The following is a 17,380-nucleotide window of genomic DNA, read 5'->3' on the forward strand; positions in this document are numbered from 1 at the left end:
CTGGAAAGAAAGATCAAGACATTTACATGTGGAAGAATTTCCTCAGACTGGAAATGGGGCAAAGTGATTAACATTTAGAGCCTAGAAAAATGTTCCTAGAGGAGGGGAATACTCATATACAAAAGCTGTTCAGCATCGCTGCCATCTTTGCTCCTTGGGTTTGTGCCCTCCTCCTTCCCTCTCCAGCACAGTCTCAAGGAGGAAAGTCGAAGCATTTGCCTCTTGTTTGAAACTAACAATAGTTTATTCCATCTGAACCAGGCTTGTTTTAGCTAGTTTGACCAAACAAGCCACCTTCAAACTGGTTTTATAATTCTGGATTGTTCAAATAAACCATAGCTAAAATCTATCACAGTTCCTAGTTCAGACATGACAACAACCATATTTCACAGAAAATGGAATCAAATCCTTCTAGTCACTTCCTCATAGCTGTACCAAAGGAGGAGAGGAAAGGGGAACCATCCAAGCCCGAGGATGGTCCAGGATTACTCCTGTAGCACTAAGTATGGTTTAGTATTATGTGCAAATGAGGCCAATATGACAGGTCACAAACTCCCTTCCCCTCTCGCAACACAACTTATAGAATATTAGTGTATAGGCATGCAGAGGATAATCGACACATACCACAGCAATGACTTCTGCTTATGGATCTAATCAATTGCCATATTTAAGACCACAAAAATCTCCCCCAACCCCCAATAAAATTTGCAAACAAATATCCCTTGCAATACATAGCACAGCTTATTTGTTTGAACCATCAGTTTTACTGAGCACCTGGCCACTAACTTTCTAGCTATATGACCACTATGACAAAGCACTTACCCTGTTGGATACGCTATCTGCCCTGTGTTTGGGTCACAAGTTAAAGCACTGCTGGTCTGAGTAGTTATTCCCAACACTTTCTCAAGCATAACCTATCCAAAACAAGGCAAAGAAAACAGTAACATCTATTAGCACATATAAATCTATGATCTGTCTGGGATGATGTGAACATCCAAAGGGAAACCAGAGCAAGAAGCAAGTGTTTGCTCTGCCCTGCCCAACATTCTGACTGGGCCAGCAGGCCTCAGCACATAAGAAGAGCCTGCTGAATCAGGCCAACGGCCCAGTGTCTTTGGGAAGCCCACAAGCAGGACCTGAGTACCAGAGCTCTCTCTGTCCTCCTGCAATTTTGACAACTGGCATTCAGACACATACTGCCTTAGTATCAGTATCCATACACACTCACCCTGAAAGCAAGAAAAGAGGTTGTGTCTTTTAGTATAGTTAAGTATAGTTATTTTTCATGTTTAACAACAAGCAGAAATTCAGCCTGAGGCTTTCCCTGGTATTCATATGTCAATGCCATTAATCATAATGGCAATATGCAACCTTCAACTTCAGAATAAGAATACAACTCTACACCAATTTCTGGAGAACAACAGGAGGGAAAAACTGTCACTTTCATGCCCTGCTTCTAGGTGGCCCAGAAACATCTACTTAACAAGATGCTGAACTAGATGGATCCAGCAGGGCTTTTATTTCTAGTGATGAGAAAAGTTAATGTCGACTGAATTTCTGCATGTCACACTGCTGTTAAAGGCACAGAAGTCTTCATGGCAGCCCTAAAGAACAGTATGGAACCAAATGCACCCGAACCCTCGCTGTTCATGAGCTGAAGAAAAAGATACACCAGAAGTTTGCTTTTTAATATTTTTATATCTACAGTACAAGTAAAATTGTGGAGCTGTTCTAACTGGTTTTTAATACTGTACATGAACATTACTGATTACATTGTTAAAACATGGTTTATTTAAAGTTTACATCGATCAAGTAACAAGCATTACTGATACATGCAGAATGTCCCCAGAGTCAATCTCCGGCATCTCCAGGTAGGAGCAATAAAATATATCTCAAAAAAGGAACCCACCAAGATGGACGCATCCAGTCCATGTCCCTCAAAGCAGGGAGATCAAATGCAGCATATAACACCTACATATCTGATTCAATGGGCAGAGAAATAATTCTGAAAGAGGAACTAATTCCTTCAAAGCAGCCTGTGCTACAGTTGAGACTCATGGGGTAAGGGAGCAGATCCCAGAAGTGTCGCTATTGCTCAGGTGACATGACAGAAGAGTATAACGTTATGCAAGGCATGGAGAAAGTAGACAGCGCAAAGCTTTTCTCCCTATCTCATAACACTAGAACTTGCGGATATCACAAGTTTAGATTCAGGACAGACAAAAGAAAAGATTTTTTCACACAGCGCATCATTCAAAGTATGGGATTCGCTCCCACAGGAGGCAGTGATGGCCATCAACTTGGATGGCTTTAAATGAGCATTAGCTGAATACGTGGCGCAAAAGGCTATGAGTGGCTACTAGCCACCACAAGGGCTGTGCTTTGCCTCCACAGGCGGACACAATATGCTTTCGAATGTCAGTTGCTGGAAAACCACAGTAGGGAACAGTGCTCTTGCGCTCAGGTCCTGCTTGTGGGCTTCCCATCGGAGCATCTGCTTGTCCACTGTGGGAACAGGATGCTGGACCAACGGGCCATTAGTCCGATCCAATAGGCTCTTCTTATGTTTACGCTTTAACCCCACCCGCCAACACCGCCTAACCACGCCTACAGATCCTCCAAACTCCACCCCTTCGAACGCTGTCTCTCGCCTTCCTGCGGCTTTCCAACTAGCCCCGCCCATCTTCAGACGCGCCCACCCCTCCCGGCTTGTTGGCCACACCCCCTCTCACCGCCTCCTCTGGCCACTTGAGTTTCGACCTTCGCCTCAGGCTGAGGAGTGGCGGCGAGTCTGCGCCGGAGCCCAGCACTCGCGTATAAAATCCGCCTCCATCGGCCATCTCTCGTGGGCCTTCAAGCTGCCGCTAAGCCTCCACCGGTCCTTCCCTCAGCGCCGCGCTCTCCTTTCCACCGGTGGCGTAACCGTCCCAAACTGCGCGCGGAAAACCGCCACTGCTCTGCCATTGGCTGTGTATCGCCGTCAGTCACCGCTAAGTGCAGCCAACGGCCTTCCGCTTCGAAGGCATCTGTCGGCTTAGCCAATGAGAAGGCCCCGCCCCTTCACTCGGGTGTTCGTTCGAGTCTGTCTTCGCCCCGCACAATAATTTTAATTGTAAAAATTCATTATCATTGTTATTAATAATAAATTAAGAAAACCTGTTCCAGCTGTGATAAATCACGCAACTGTCGATAGAAAAACATCTCGAACTACAGGAGGAAATAACATCTGAACCTCAGGAAAAACTTCCTAAATGTTAGAGCGATATGAAAACGGGACCCATGAGTTGGTGGGCTCTCCAACCCTGGAGACGTTCAAGAGGCAGCTGGACAGCTGCCTGTCGCGGATGCTGTAAATTGGATTCCTGTATTGAGCAGGGGGTTGGACTAGATGGCCTTATAGGTCCCTTCCAATTCTACGAGTCTATGTTAAAGCTGTTTCACCTGCTGAAACGGACTCTAGAACACATACACCGGTGCTGCAATAAATTCCTTAAGAGAGCAAGTCCAGAAAGAGAAGTAAGTCCCACTGAATTCAATAGCAGCCAGTCCTTTCAAAGCTTATCCTGGAAGCTAGCAGAGGACTCTTTAATGTTTGCCTATTTTAAATATATACTCTACGTTTCATGGCGTTGCCTCTTGTGAGTTTTAATAAATTGAGAGTCACACGTGGTTTCCAGCTCCCGGGTTGGCACTGGACGCCAATTTTGGACTGTTTTGTCCCCCCGGGAGGGCAACAAATGGCAGCTGCCAAGTCAGAAAGCATGCAAAACTCAGGAATTTAATACAGAAATAACTGAGCAACAGCAGCAAAACCCTTCTCCGACCCCACACACACACAAAAAAAAACAGCAGCGAAAATAGAAGCTCTTTATCTAACTCAGGTCTTATTTCGTGGTGGGATATAAATTTAGTAAATAAAATAATAATTTCGTAGGAAACGTACACTTTTTAAAAAAGCTTTTCATATTTCTTTAACTCAAATTTCCCACACGCAATGAGACCTCAGAAAATACACCTTATTTAGATTTTTGTTTATTGGGGGGGGAGAGGGAGATACTCTACTCGCCAATGAACTGTAGAGTCGGCACTCTCTCGTTTTCCTATCTCTATAGTCCCGCCCGCTCGCGACTGAAATCCAAAATGACCCGGATGTTAGCTTCACCTTACCCGACTGCGCGTGCGCAAGGCCTGAGAGGAAGAGCCCGGAACAAAAAAAGAAAGGGGGGAAGCGGGCAGCTCTGACGTCGCGGCGTCAACAAACGTGCGTTGGAGTCGGTGCGGCTGGGCTGTGCTCGGTTTCCACAGGTGTTTGTCACTGCGCAGGCCGGGGCGAGCCGTCGACGGAGCGGGCGACGATGACCAAGTATTGCCGGGCGCCCAACTGCTCCAACTCCGCGGGGCAGCCCCGGCCGGACAACCAGCGCCTCAGTTTCTACAAGTCAGTTTAACTTTCGTGGGGGAACGTGATGTCACGCCACGTCCCTGGGATGGAATGGTTGTGATGTCACGGGGGAGCGTTGTGATGTTACGAGGAGCTACTCCTGTGGAGAGGCACCTGGAACAAAGCTCCCCCGGTCGGTGCAGAGCCGGGACTGCTCTTCCCGTACGCGCGTATAGCGCCTTGCACCCCCTTGGGCGTCGGGCAGCCAAGGAAATGTGGAGGGTGCCAACCGCAGGGGGCGAGGGGTGGGCCGCAGGGAGCTGTGGGGTGGGGTGGTTCCTTAGACGACAGTGTATCGAGCTGCTAGCTTGAGCGTAAGGCGCTCTGCTGCTTGTTTGCCTAGCATCACCTTTGCCTGGCCCTTTTGTAATGCTTTGGAACAGTGTGGTGTACTTTGCAAGCAGCTTTGGGTGTCACTCGTTACAGAAGAAATCAGGATGAGTTATTGCTACCATTTAGCCGTTTGCTTGTAGAGCTTCAAACGTGGGATGTTACCTTGAGGTGTTGGAGTAAGAAGAGGTTCCTCCCTCCTTATCAGAAAACATCTTTGTGGGACAGTCTCCTGATCCCTTTGCTCCACTGGTCATCTCCTTTTAAGTCTCGAACAAAGGGGACTGTTGCGTTAGTTGTTAAGGTTCCTGAATTCAATGTCTGATTGATATAAGTAGGATACAGGCCAAACTTGAGGAGATGTCTTGGAGATAGGAGATCCTACTTCTTTTACATTTCTTTTAAAAGAGGAGGATGGGGTTGGATTGTGCTATCAGCAGCACTGGGGCAACCATTCTCAGAGCTGCCCCCCTCCCCGCCCCAGTGCTCTTTGCCCAATGTAAATCTTCCTCCTCATTTTCCCAGTGGGAAATGTCAGGGGGAGCGTTACACTGGGTGAAACAGAGAGGCAGGAAAGCAATAACCCCTTGCCCCCAGAGCTGTGATTCTGATCTTGGTCACAATTAACACACTACATGGCTGCTTTTAAAATAAATTCAAAGAGATGGGAGATTCGATTACGGTTCTTATCCCATTTTACTCTTGAGCTATATGTTCCTTGTAAATGAGGGTGGCTCACACCAGTCTACATCAGCTTTCAGTGAAAGGCTGCTTAAGCGAGTCAGAATATTTATTTATTTAACACTATTCCTGTGCACAGTGCTTTACAAAGAGGGAAAGGACAGGTTCCCTGCCCCAAGAGGCCTACATGCCTGAAAAAGAAAATAGGAAGCTGCCTTTTACCAAGTCAGACATAGGTCCAGCCAGCTCAATATTGTCTACACAGATTGCCAGTGGCTCTCATGGGTTTCAGACAGGGAATCTCTTGCAGCCCTATCTGAAGATGCTGCTGGGGACTGAACCTGTGACCTTCTGCTCTGCCACTGAGCTAGCAGCATCAGAAGCTGCATTAAGGCAGACCATTGGTCAATCTAGCTCAGTATTCTCTACACTGAATGGTAGCAAGAGTTTCAGGCAGGGGACATTTTCAGCCCTACTTGGCGATGCTGGAGACAGTTTTTTTCTTTATTGTATTTATATTATTTATTTAACAAATTTATATCGCACCTTCCTCCTAGAAGGAGCCCAGGGTGGCAAACAAAAACATTAAACACATTCTAAAATATCTTAAAAAAACAAAATAACTTTAAAACATATCAAAACATAGCAGCTTTAAAAACAGCTCTAAAAGCAATTCCAACACAGACGCAGACTGGGATAAGGTCTGTACTTACAAGGCTTGTTGAAAGAGGAAGGTCTTCAATAGGTGCCAAAATGGAAACAGAGATGGTGCCTGTCTTAATATTTAAGGGAAGGGAATTCGAAAGTGTCCAGTACAAACGAGTCCGGGGGGCAATTTGGAATTCTGCACACAAGGCATATGCTCTCCCACTGAGCTATGACCCTTTCCTTGCAAATGGCCCCTTACGCTTCCCCTTCCCAGGAGAAATGAGGAAGACAGCAGATGAAGGGGAAGGAAGTGGGCTAAACAGGAGGAGAACATGCATTTATTTCAACTACATGTACTTAGATTTTGGTATTTAATCGCTTCTTGTCTGTTCTCTGCGCAGGTTTCCTCTGCACAACCCCGAACGTCTCCAGCAATGGCTTTCCCAGATGAACCAAGAAAAGTGGGTCCCAACGAAACATCAGCACTTGTGCAGTGAGCACTTTGCACCATCCTGTTTTGAATACCGCTGGGGAGTGCGCTACCTGAAGCCTGACGCCATTCCCACGATCTTCCAGACACCGGATGGCTCGCTGGTGAGTGTGTGACTGCCTGCCAAGAAAGTACCTCTGAGAATGAAGTGGGCCATTTTTCAAGCTGAGGTTTTTGTTGAGCTGATGCATAAGTATACTAAACACATAGCCCAGGAGTCAGGAACCCCAGACCCAGGGACCAAATGCAGCCCTGTAGACCTCTCTGTTTGGCCCTTGGGACTCTCCCCAGGCTGTGCCCACCGCAGGGTACACCTCTCCTTGAGTGCTTTTCTCTAGAGCGTCCTGGAATTGTTACAGTGCCTCTTGCTTGCCTGGATGGAGCACAGAGAGATGTGCATGTAGAAAGCACCGACTTCTGTGTTGCTGGAATCTTGCCTTCTGTACAAAGGTGAGTGCCATGCCCACTGCTTGGCCCATTTTCCCCTCTGACCACACCCACTACTAGCAGATGAATCCCTCCCACCCCACCCTAGAGGTTTCCCATGAAGGAATGTGAGCCTTGAGCTGAAAAGGGTTCCTCACCCATAACGTAGCATTTAAACGAGATGAATTTAGACTTTGAGCCCGTTCTGCCCTAAATGCTCAGGGTGGATAATAGTGGGTGGGGGGGAAGAAATGACATTGTACCAGAAGGTTATTAAATGATCTTAGACGTGTACCCATGTTTAAGAGCCCATGTACCCGCAGCAGCCAGCCAGTTTAATTTCAGACACAGCAATGGTCAGATATCCTTCCTATATTAAATTCCCCCTATGTAGTAGTTGGGAGGTGAGGTTTCTGAAGACAGTAGTTCCATTTGTACTGGGGAGCTGTATGTCTCTTTGCCCCCACAACCTATTCATGCTAATGGGCCGTGTTAGACATGCTCTGCTTTTTAGAAAATCCCTTTGGTGGCTACTGCACATTCCATCTTTGCGGCGTCTTGGACTTGGACCTGAGAGTAAACAACATTTGTCATGTGATTTGCAATGCAGATTAATAGCACTGAAGAGAACCGTGTCTAAGCTCCGTTGTGAGCCTGTTTTGAGGGAAATAGTCACTATGAACACGGCAAAACAGTTAAAAACACATGTCCTAAATGCTCAGCTACACAAGATAAGAGATGAAAGGCTCACTGAAGAGGGTCAAAAGTCTGGAGGAGGGAACGGTCAGGCTTTTGTTCTTGGTCACTCAAACTCTGTACCCTACTCATTGTGGTATTGTATAAATGTGTGCATTTATTGAAAGCGCTGTTCTCCTCTCTCTATCTGAAAAGGCCTCCAGAGTGGCGTACATGAGATCAGTAACAAACAAAATAGGCCCTGCCACAGGTTTACGTTCTTAATTACAAAACATACAAGGAAAAGGGGATCCGGGTCGGGAGGCAAACAGGCACCACTTCTTAAGGTATTATAATGAATTTGAATGTAAAACAGTTGAAGGAGAGGACGATGGACTTGTCTGGTAGCAGAGCTGAGGGAGTGGCCCTTCCTCCCATCTTTCTGTGTTCTGCAGCCTGATAGGAGTGGTTTCTCTGCTGTGGTCTCCCCCTTTCTCTGTGGGCTCCTGTAATGGGTGGCTTAGTCTGGATAACAGTACTTAGCATCTATATAGCACTTTCGACAGAGCTCAGAGTTGTTCACATTCTCTGTAATCCCTACAAAACACTGTGGTGGCAGGCCAGCATTATTATCAAGGGTCTGCTGCCGATCCTGGAGGAAGAGCAGGAGGGTTTGTCAGATCTTAGGCTGACTTCCAGAAACGCAGTAAGGTGTCTTGTTTTCTGAAGTGCCGCATGTCAGAGGAGCATCAGCTCTGTTCCTGCAGAATTCTCGGAGGCAGAAGTGCAGTGTGAAATTGATAGGATTTGGAGGTGATGGCAAACTTCTGCAACAAAGGCCAACCATGTATTCCTGATAATTGGCACTAGTCAAGATGGAATGATGAGTCTGAGAAGAGATTGGCTTGCCTAAGGCTGCCTGCTAAGTGTGTGGCCTGGGTGAGATTTGCACTGAGGACTTCCCAGCTCAGATCTACACCACTGTTCCATGCCTGCTCTTGGATTGCAGGAGTCCAGCAATCCGGCAAGCTACATGTGGGTTAATAATAATAATAATAAATAATAATACATTTAATTTTTGTGTCGCCTATCTGGCCGAAACCACTCTAGGCGACGTACAACATTAAATTCAACAATACATAATAATACAATACATAATAAAATACAATGCAGTCAACAATAACCATTTTAAAAAGCGGGAGTACAGGGCCATTAGGAATGTTCCTTCCTGCAGCAGAGGAAGAAGCAAGGCAAGGAGTCCCTTCCATCGATTCTGCTGGGGCCAACTGGCCTCTGGCTCCAGGGAAGCCATTCCATTTAGGCCATGACACGTCAGCAGAACTCTTTGAAGAGCTCGTGCTTGGCGATTTCCAGGGGGTAGCCATGCTCATTTCTTGCAGCAAAAACAGCAAAGGATCTTGCAGCACCTAAAGGACCAGCACATCATTCTTGGTCTTAAGTACAGCTCAATGCTACAATGAATTTGTTCGTCTTTTTCAAGGCACCACCACAGTGTTTGTTGTGCTTTTTTCTCCATTCTCCTTCATGTCCCTTTTTTATTCTGTGTCAGGTCTATTATATTGTAAACTTCAGGTCGAAGACTGTGTTGTATGTATGTAGCTAGTCAGGTGTAGAGATTGGTAACCCCGTATCTTTGAAAGACAGCTATTTATTTGCTTGCTTGCTTTTACTTTTTGCAGAAGAGGGAAAACCCTGCCAGGACTCCCTCAGATGTCCCAGGCAAGAAGCTCATCCTCGAATGCCACAGGGAGAAGAGCATGCCAGAACCCCGAGCCATAAACCACCCAGAGCCAAGCACCCTGGAAACACTTGCCATAGCCATTGATCCCAGTGTGGCAGCTGCCCCTATCTATGTGGAAACCCAGTCCTCTGCCTCAGACCTAGACTTCCATACCCTTTCAGGGTCCCTGGTTGGGGCTGTGAACCTGGTACCTTTGGTTCAAATCGTAGAGCCCCTCAAGGCTGTAACTCTGACGGTGGCTTCCCCAGTTGAGGCTGTGCCAGGCCAGCCTCTGCCGGACCCAGTGGACCAACAGGTGGTGGATTTCTTGGCCTCGCTGCCACCGTCGGCTCTGGAAGCCATGCCAAGCTCTTCCGTGGGGGCCTCCAAGCCATTTTGTGCAGAAGTCGCGGTGCCATGTGAGGTGGTGGCAGCAGCGGCCAATCAGCCGCCGTTGCAGGCCCTGGTGGGAGATCAACCACTGGCAGCAGAACAGGGGGCCCTCATCATTGAGAATGTCTCCATTGAGCCGTTTCTGGAGGCCAACCCCGCCGCCGCCGCCGCCGTCCTGAGCTCGCTGCAGGAGTCCTCTACTGAGATGGTGGCTTACTTTGAGACCATCCCAACTGCTCCTATTGCAGCAGCCCCCTCTTCGGGTGTGACTCCCCCCGAGACTGTGCTCTCCTCCGCCCTCAGCCTTCCCATTGTTTCCACCGTCCCCATCGTCTCCAACCAGGCCTCTCCAGAGGCCTCCCCGACCGAGGAAGTGAAGCCGGAAGAGCTGAGCTCCGCCGAGTCTCTGGTGGAGGAGCTGGAGGAGCATTGCTACCACAAGTACGAGGGGACGACATCGGAGCTGGTGGAAGTGGTGATGAGCCTGCAGAAGAAGGTAAAGGTGCTCCAGCAGCGGCACCGCCGGCACTGTGCCAAGCTGGAAGCCATGGAGGGGGTAGTGGAGCAGCTGCGGAAGGAGAACCTGGTGTCCGAGGAGAAGCTGAAACTCCTGGAGATGGTAAGCTGGCGCGGGGGAATGGGTGCCATCGGACTGCATCAGCAGTTGGGGACTGAGAGGCCACTTTGCGCATGCACGGGTGTGAGATTGGGTCTACCAGGATTTCCCAGCTTCTGCTTTTTCCCCCCTTTAAAGAAAAAAATTCTAATTCTCATAAGTACAGAGAGAGGCTTGGTTCCCATCAGCCCCAGCAAGCAACAAGTTGGAGTTCAGCAACATCTGGAGGGCCACAGGTTCCCCACACCTGATATAAGGGAAGGAACATAGCTTATAGCGGTAAAGCACGTGCTTTGCATGCAGAAGGTCCCAGGTTCAATCCCTGGCATCTCTCAGTAGGGCTGGGAGCGTCCTTTGTCTGAAACGGTGGAGAGCCACTGCCAGGCCATGTAGATCATTGGGCTTCAGCTGGTGGGTTAGGATCCGCTACCAGGTCATGGCCAGATCTTAAGTGGGTTGCGATGGCAGCACTATTGCATACAAATACATGATAAAACATTCAGAAATGGATCCCCAAGTGCATGCTTGGGTTGAAGGCGGATCTGGGTCTGAAAAATGTGAAGGCTGCTGGTGTGGGTAATGCTAAGCTAGACAGGCCAATGATCTGACTCAATATAAGGCAGCCTCCCATGTTCCTAAAACATTGGTGAAGATCTCTGTGCCTATGCAAAGCCTCCAACAGGCAAAAAGAGTGGAGCTTCCACATGCAGCATCATTATTTACATACTGTGTTTGCTTTTTAAAGCAACATATGACTGATTCCTGCCACAAGAAACATAAGTTTACATTTCAGTTTTGGTGGGGGAGACAAGCAAGAAAAGAGTGGAACGGAAGAAGTAACAGGGAATGAACCTCAGCAAATGTAGTTAACATATGCTTGGGGATTGTTACTGTTGGGGAGGAGGCCTGAGGGTGATTCCTAAGGAATCGTAGAAAAGACAGGTTTTAGGAAGTGTTTGGAAGAAAGAAGAGAGGCGACACAGTGTAGGTTGTTGCGTTTGTTGGAGAGAGATGCACCCCATCCCACTCCCATGATTTCCAACAACCATGAGGTATTGGGGACCTTTAACACCCCACCTTTGTTCTCACCTTACTAGGCCTGCCTGCAGTCTAGCACAATTGTGCCCGAGAGTGGTGGCGCAGTAGCCATTATCTGCCAGGACAGTGACCAGGCGCTGGTCTATGCTGTGCCCCAGCTGCCGGAAGAGGGAAACGAGACCATCATCCATGTGGAAGAACAGTAACCTTGGAGGATGTGGAAGGCAATCGGGAGCCAGCCCGCCCCTCTGCGTTTGACTTGGCCGAAGGCATCTGTCCAGATGATATCTGGAGCCTGCACCCTTCCGCTGCAAGAATCACAGATGTGGTGCTGCTGGGCCTTTTCTGATTTCGGCTGCATAAGTGATGGCCTTATTGCTGCGGCACCTTATTTTGTGGGAAAGTCTTTGGGGGAGGTTCCCCCCCATCTGAAATAATTGTATATAAAACTGTCTTGGTTGTGGGAATGAACCACTGGCTGTGTGTGTGTTCACCTCCTCCTCTGCACCTGAGCCTTGAAGCTGCTGCTGTCACCTAGTTCATTATTATCATCAGACTGTCCTTTCCAGATTGCCCTTCTAGCAAACCCTAGACTGGGAGCCAGTTCCATCTCAGTGGCCAAACTGCTGTGTTTTTTTTCAGAGAGGTGCACTTCTTGCACTTGGCTGTCGGGTCCTCCCAGGTGCCTTTCTAAAGGGCTCAGCTTCAGGGCTGTGTGTGTGTGTTGTGGTCCTCTGTCTTCCCACCTGCAGCATAACTTACCGCAGCGACTAGTGGCATCTCATCACATTCCACACTAACCCTAAGGCAGGCGGGAGGCCCAGGGTCTTTGCTGCACATCCCCACAGATCCTTTGTACCTGGGCATATGAGGGATCATAAGGAATCCTGGTGCCTGAGAGCAGGTGCCATCAGGTGGTGAGGGGAGATAGCTTTTCATAGAGCGAAGAAAAGCATAAAAGACACACACTGTTTACCCCTTGGTGAAGAATATGTAATGGAACCAAACCATTTTCAAGAGGCCCTAAAGAATGGCAGTCCCAGCATTGCCTACTGCAAAAGCCAGATGGAAACCATGAGATTGTATTCAGCACATACGAAATCATATGCAAGAATATGGCATCATCCACAGAGAACTGAAATACTAAAGTTCCAGTACTCAAAAGGGAGTCACTTTTATCATTTCAATTATCCAGCTGCTTGATTGATTGTGTAATTACTGACTCGGTTCAGATTTAGTGCTTGCGTTTGTGTTGACTATTGCAATTCCTTATGGTCTCTTTAAAAATGATTTCTGTTACATTCTTCTTCAGTCAGGTAGCTCAAGCAGGCCGCAGCCAATTGAAGGCAAAGGGCAGAGGGAGATGAAGGAAGCAACCTGGATCAACTGTCTTAATTTAGTAAACTTTAGGAAGGTACTGGATATGCACAATCATTTATATACCATGCTTTTCATGTCCTTTGCCAAAATGTTGATGATCCGAAGCTTTTCTCTTCAGTGACAACAAAGCCTCTGTGAGTCAGAGCAGGATAGCAGGAATATGCCAGTTTTCAAGTTCTTAAGCACTGCTTGGGGATCAAAATTCCTCAGATGGGCAGAGGGGTGGTGTTGAGGAGTGCACTAGCTGTGCCTACAACTTGGGGGGCTTAACGCCTGTTCTTACGTAATCTCGTGCAATTTAGAACCCTGGAAGGTCAGGATTCTACAGGCCATAGGAGAGCCTTTTAACACATGGAAAGTGGTATCGCCAGCGACAGGAATATGAGGAAGGCGGGACAGGGCCAATGGCCTCATCCCAGTTCTCCCCTTCACATGATATAATCACATGGGGGGGTAGGGGGAAAGAGATCTCAAACAGAGCTTTGGCAAAAGGCATATCTGGTTTATCTAGGTTTGTTATTTCCCACCAAGGGCCAATTGCCACATGCTTTTACATCGTACTGTAAGAGCCGTGCTGGGTCAGCCTGAGGGTCCATCTAGTCCATCATCCTGCTTCCAGTGGCTCATCAGATGCCCCTGGGAAGGCCACCAGCAGGGCTTGAAGATAAATAGCCCCCCCAGCAACTGGTCTTCAGTGGCAGACTGCCTCAGTAATGGAAGTTGCTTCCATAAGTCGTTCCCATCTCCACACATAATATAGGCAGGATTTGCAGGAATGTTGACTTCTTCTTGTCTTCCCTGCTTCCCTCAGTCTTTCTCCCCTCTGGCTTTGTTCTTTTCAGACACGTGTGGTTTGAGGATGCCCTCCTGTTCCTCCACCTTGGGCTTCCATTTCGTACAATATTTTTGTCCACTGGCAGCCAGTCTTCCCAGCTCCCCGCTAAATAAGAGTTATTTAGCTGTGTGTGTGAGTGAATGTTGTTATAAATATATTTTATTGTTATTAAGTCTTTAATATTTTTTTTTAACATGGGTCTCTGTGCTTGAAAATTAACCCAGGGATTGGAGAAAAGGCAAAAACAAAAAAATGACATTGTGATTGTAGATCTTGGTGATGGGCTGAAAGAGGTGAGGGGGGAGGGAGAACCTCATTGGGAGTGATAATGTGTGTTTTAACAGTGCCAAAATAATACTTTAAAAAATAATAAATGGAACATGTTGAAAAATGGGGTAACCGTTGAGAATCCTTCTGTAAATTGAGGCTTTGGCTGGATTAAAATGTGGAAGACTTGAATACCCATCATTGGATATCCTCCCTACCCAACAAAGACAACATGGCACAAGTTGGGCTGGTCGTTAGAATTCTGCAGGAACCTAGTGAGTACAGAATGTGACACTAAGTACAGAATTCAGTTTTCAGGAAATCTCTGCTTTCATTTTAAGATAAACAGGGAGCTTTTGTTGCCCTTTTGGCTGCAAAGATGATTTGGAAAAATGGGTGGCCAGTGGTGTAGCTTAGTAGTTTCCAGTAGCTAAGTGCAGAGCTCAGTGACCTGCACAACTCTTCCTTCCCTGTGATTAACAAATCCAAAAACGTTATGCAAAATAAGCTGTTTTCCCCACAGTTAACATGGGCTGAAGAATTTATTTACCACAGCATACCCACAGCCCTGGCTATTAGGACATCCTATTGGAAATCAAATAACTTTTTAGGTCTCTTCAAACTTTGTGATTCTGAATGTTTTAGTTGGAGGTTGGAGAAAGGCAATGGTGGATTACAGGGCAGGTGAAGTGGGTATTGTGTCACTGTCACTATTGTTCAGGAGTAGGGAGGCCTCCCATGTATCTTTTATTGTAATATTTATATACTGTCTAATGACGTTTCTTTGGGCAGCTTACTGCCACAATTAAAAGTGATTTATAACTTTATGGCAGTTTTAAAAAATCCCGTTTCTGCATAATTCACAGGGAGAGCAAAACGCAATTTAATTAGGATCAGCTAAAAGTTCATATTGTGCTTTGTGAACCTGAATGAGACTTCCTCAGGTGTATCTTCCAGAAACATCTTTTACTACTGACTGTAATCTTTTTTTAAAATCTAGCCTCCAGAAGAGTTCTGTGTAACACTGAAGCTTGTGCATCACATTGTGAATGTTAACAGCGTGTTCTAATAAAAGGATTAAAAAAAAATGTCCCTGTAGATCATGATCTACTACAGCCTTCACCAACCAGCTGCCCTCCAGATATTTTGGACCACAACGATCATCAGCCGGCCGGGGCTGATGGAAACTGTAGCCCAAAACATCTGTAGAGCACCAGGTTGGCGAAGGCTTTTCTAATGGACCAGACATCCTGTTTCTGCACCATTTCTACACTGCTATTGGGCAGTGGCTATTTTGCTGACATTCACACCCACACATGCTGCCCTCTTAGGGATGCTTGGCATTTTATTGTTCCCTTTTCAGCTGCTTAAAGAGACAGCCTAATCCCTGAATGGCTGCACAGTCAAAGCTCTTCCATCCCTTTGTGCTGTTCCCATACTAATTACAAGCATACTGTTTTATATACACCAAGTGTATAAAAGTGGGAGAGGAGGAATGGGTTGAGTAGAGGCTTCTGAAGTTGATTTGTGGTAATGGATTCTCCTCGGCTTCTCTGCCAACAGAATTCCTGGCAAAACCTCCTTTGTTCCCTAGTTGGAGACTCAAAGCACCAGCTCTCCTGTTCAGTCAGTTTGGGCACAGCAGTTGCAATCTGGCTTCTGCATCGCTTTCCCCAAATGCTGGCTGTGCAAGGTTGCACTTTTGGCTTCCAGTATTACTCATTAAAATTTAGATTGCCAAAAGCCTCATAGTAAAGGGGGAGATGGCTGGGACAACTGAAGCAAGCAACAGAGGAAGACTGTATGGCTTAAATGGGGGCACAACAGAGGCTTATAAAGTCTTGGATGATTTGGAAAAAGCAAAGCTGATAAAAATGATCCACTCTCTCAAAAATGCAAAAACTCTGGTCATCTGCAGCAGTGGCTAATAGGACACTCTGGGCTCCTCGCACCCAAACTACCCGTCCATCTCACTTTTCTCCTCTCTGTCTGGAAGCAGCTCTTCAGGGTCCTAGGCAGGGGCCCACCCCTGCTTAAGGTACAATACTGTATACTTCCACAGTGGTTCAATCAGGAGCATGGACATAAAATGGAGTTTGCCTCTGATGTCCTGAGGGTAAACTCTTTGACTTTGGGAAAAAGCTTTATATTGTAGCAGAACAAGGGCATATATTTGTAAAGTAAAAATAATACCATGTATCTGTGTAGCTATGTACATGCCTGGGCAGCTGTCCCCTGACTAATTTTACCAAGGAAAAGGATGCTTGTAGCAACTGGGGCCAACACTGGTATGTCCCTGCCAGTCCAGGTGCGGACGCAGGGCTTGTTTGCTCCTGCTTTTTTTTTTTTAATCATTAATTTTTATTCAAATTTTCAAAGACAAAAAACAAAACAAAACAAAAACAATTAATAAAATAAAATGTTGACTTCCGATTTGTTGCAGATCAGTTATAGGTCTACAATATATAACAATCCTGTCTCTAAAATTATATTATAAAATCACTTTCCTCCAGTAGTTATCTTAATTAATCATCAAATCTCATAAACGTTATTTTATTCTTTCCACAAAAAGTCCAAGAGAGGTTTCAATTCCTTGAGAGAGATATCTTTCAATTTTTCTCCAAATAAACATATCGCTTAATCCATCTAATTCAAATCTGTTAGGCCCAATAATTTCAATAGCCATTCTTCCATTATCTGTATTAATTCCATCTTCCATCTTCAATAATCCTGTTAAGTCCAGTAATTTCAGTAGCCATTCTTCCATTATCAGTATCCCATAATAATCTTGTTGTCACAGCCATAGTCCAAATAAACATATTGATTAATCCATCTCGTCAAATCTGTTAGGTCCAATAATTTCCATAACCATTCTTCCATTATCAATATTAATTCCATCTTCCATCTTCAATAGTCCTGTTAAATCCAGTGGTTTCAGTATCCATTCATCCATTATCAGTATCCCATGATGATCTTGCTGTCATAGCCATAGTCATATAACAAGAGTCTGATGGGAATTTCCCTCATCACAAATATGTCCTTGCCACAATTCTGAATATGTTGCTGAAATATTGTTGTAAAGTCACATCTCTGCTCTTCTTTTTTACAAAATGCACTGGCTCATCCCTTAAAAGTTTTTCCATTGTCACATATTTGTAGTTAATTCCATAATTTTTTTCTATGTCAAGCCCCATCACATCATTCCAGTCAAGAATTCTGAATATGTTGCTGAAATATTGCTGCAAAGTCATATCTCTGTTCTTCTTTTTTACAAAATGCACTGGCTCATCTCTTAAGAGTTTCTCCACTGTCACATATCTGTAGCCAACTCCATAGATTTGTTCTATGTCAAGCTCCATCACATCATTCCAGTCCAGAAAATTATCCAAGACATTGATAACTTTACCACCAAAATCTTC

At 46.1% G+C, this 17,380-nt stretch overlaps 2 protein-coding genes across 4 annotated transcripts in view; one reads left to right on the forward strand and one right to left on the reverse strand.

Annotated features, from left to right (window-relative positions):
• The window catches only part of WDR62 (WD repeat domain 62), a 23,595-nt gene extending 19,412 nt beyond the window's left edge, over positions 1–4,183 (reverse strand). For 2 of the 3 annotated variants that reach the window (XM_061596398.1, XM_061596396.1), the window contains exons 1-2: positions 2,733–3,584; positions 823–914 (exon numbers count right to left, since the gene is read on the reverse strand). In XM_061596398.1, coding sequence (XP_061452382.1) covers positions 823–914; positions 2,733–2,840 — 200 coding nt within the window. In that variant the 5' untranslated portion in view covers positions 2,841–3,584. Of the gene's footprint in view, positions 1–822; positions 915–2,732; positions 3,585–4,167 lie in introns of those variants that run through there. The other variant, XM_061596397.1, reaches the window with a different exon arrangement.
• Positions 4,162–14,087, forward strand: THAP8 (THAP domain containing 8). The gene is made up of 4 exons (XM_061596399.1): positions 4,162–4,438; positions 6,502–6,694; positions 9,392–10,444; positions 11,539–14,087. The coding sequence occupies exons 1-4, from the start codon at positions 4,356–4,358 to the stop codon at positions 11,683–11,685; spliced, it is 1,476 nt and encodes a 491-aa protein (XP_061452383.1). The 5' UTR covers positions 4,162–4,355; the 3' UTR covers positions 11,686–14,087.
• The last annotated feature ends 3,293 nt before the right edge of the window (positions 14,088–17,380 follow it).

Source organism: Rhineura floridana, chromosome 15 (assembly GCF_030035675.1).
Source record: "Rhineura floridana isolate rRhiFlo1 chromosome 15, rRhiFlo1.hap2, whole genome shotgun sequence".
NCBI classification, from domain to species: Eukaryota; Metazoa; Chordata; class Lepidosauria; order Squamata; family Rhineuridae; genus Rhineura; species Rhineura floridana.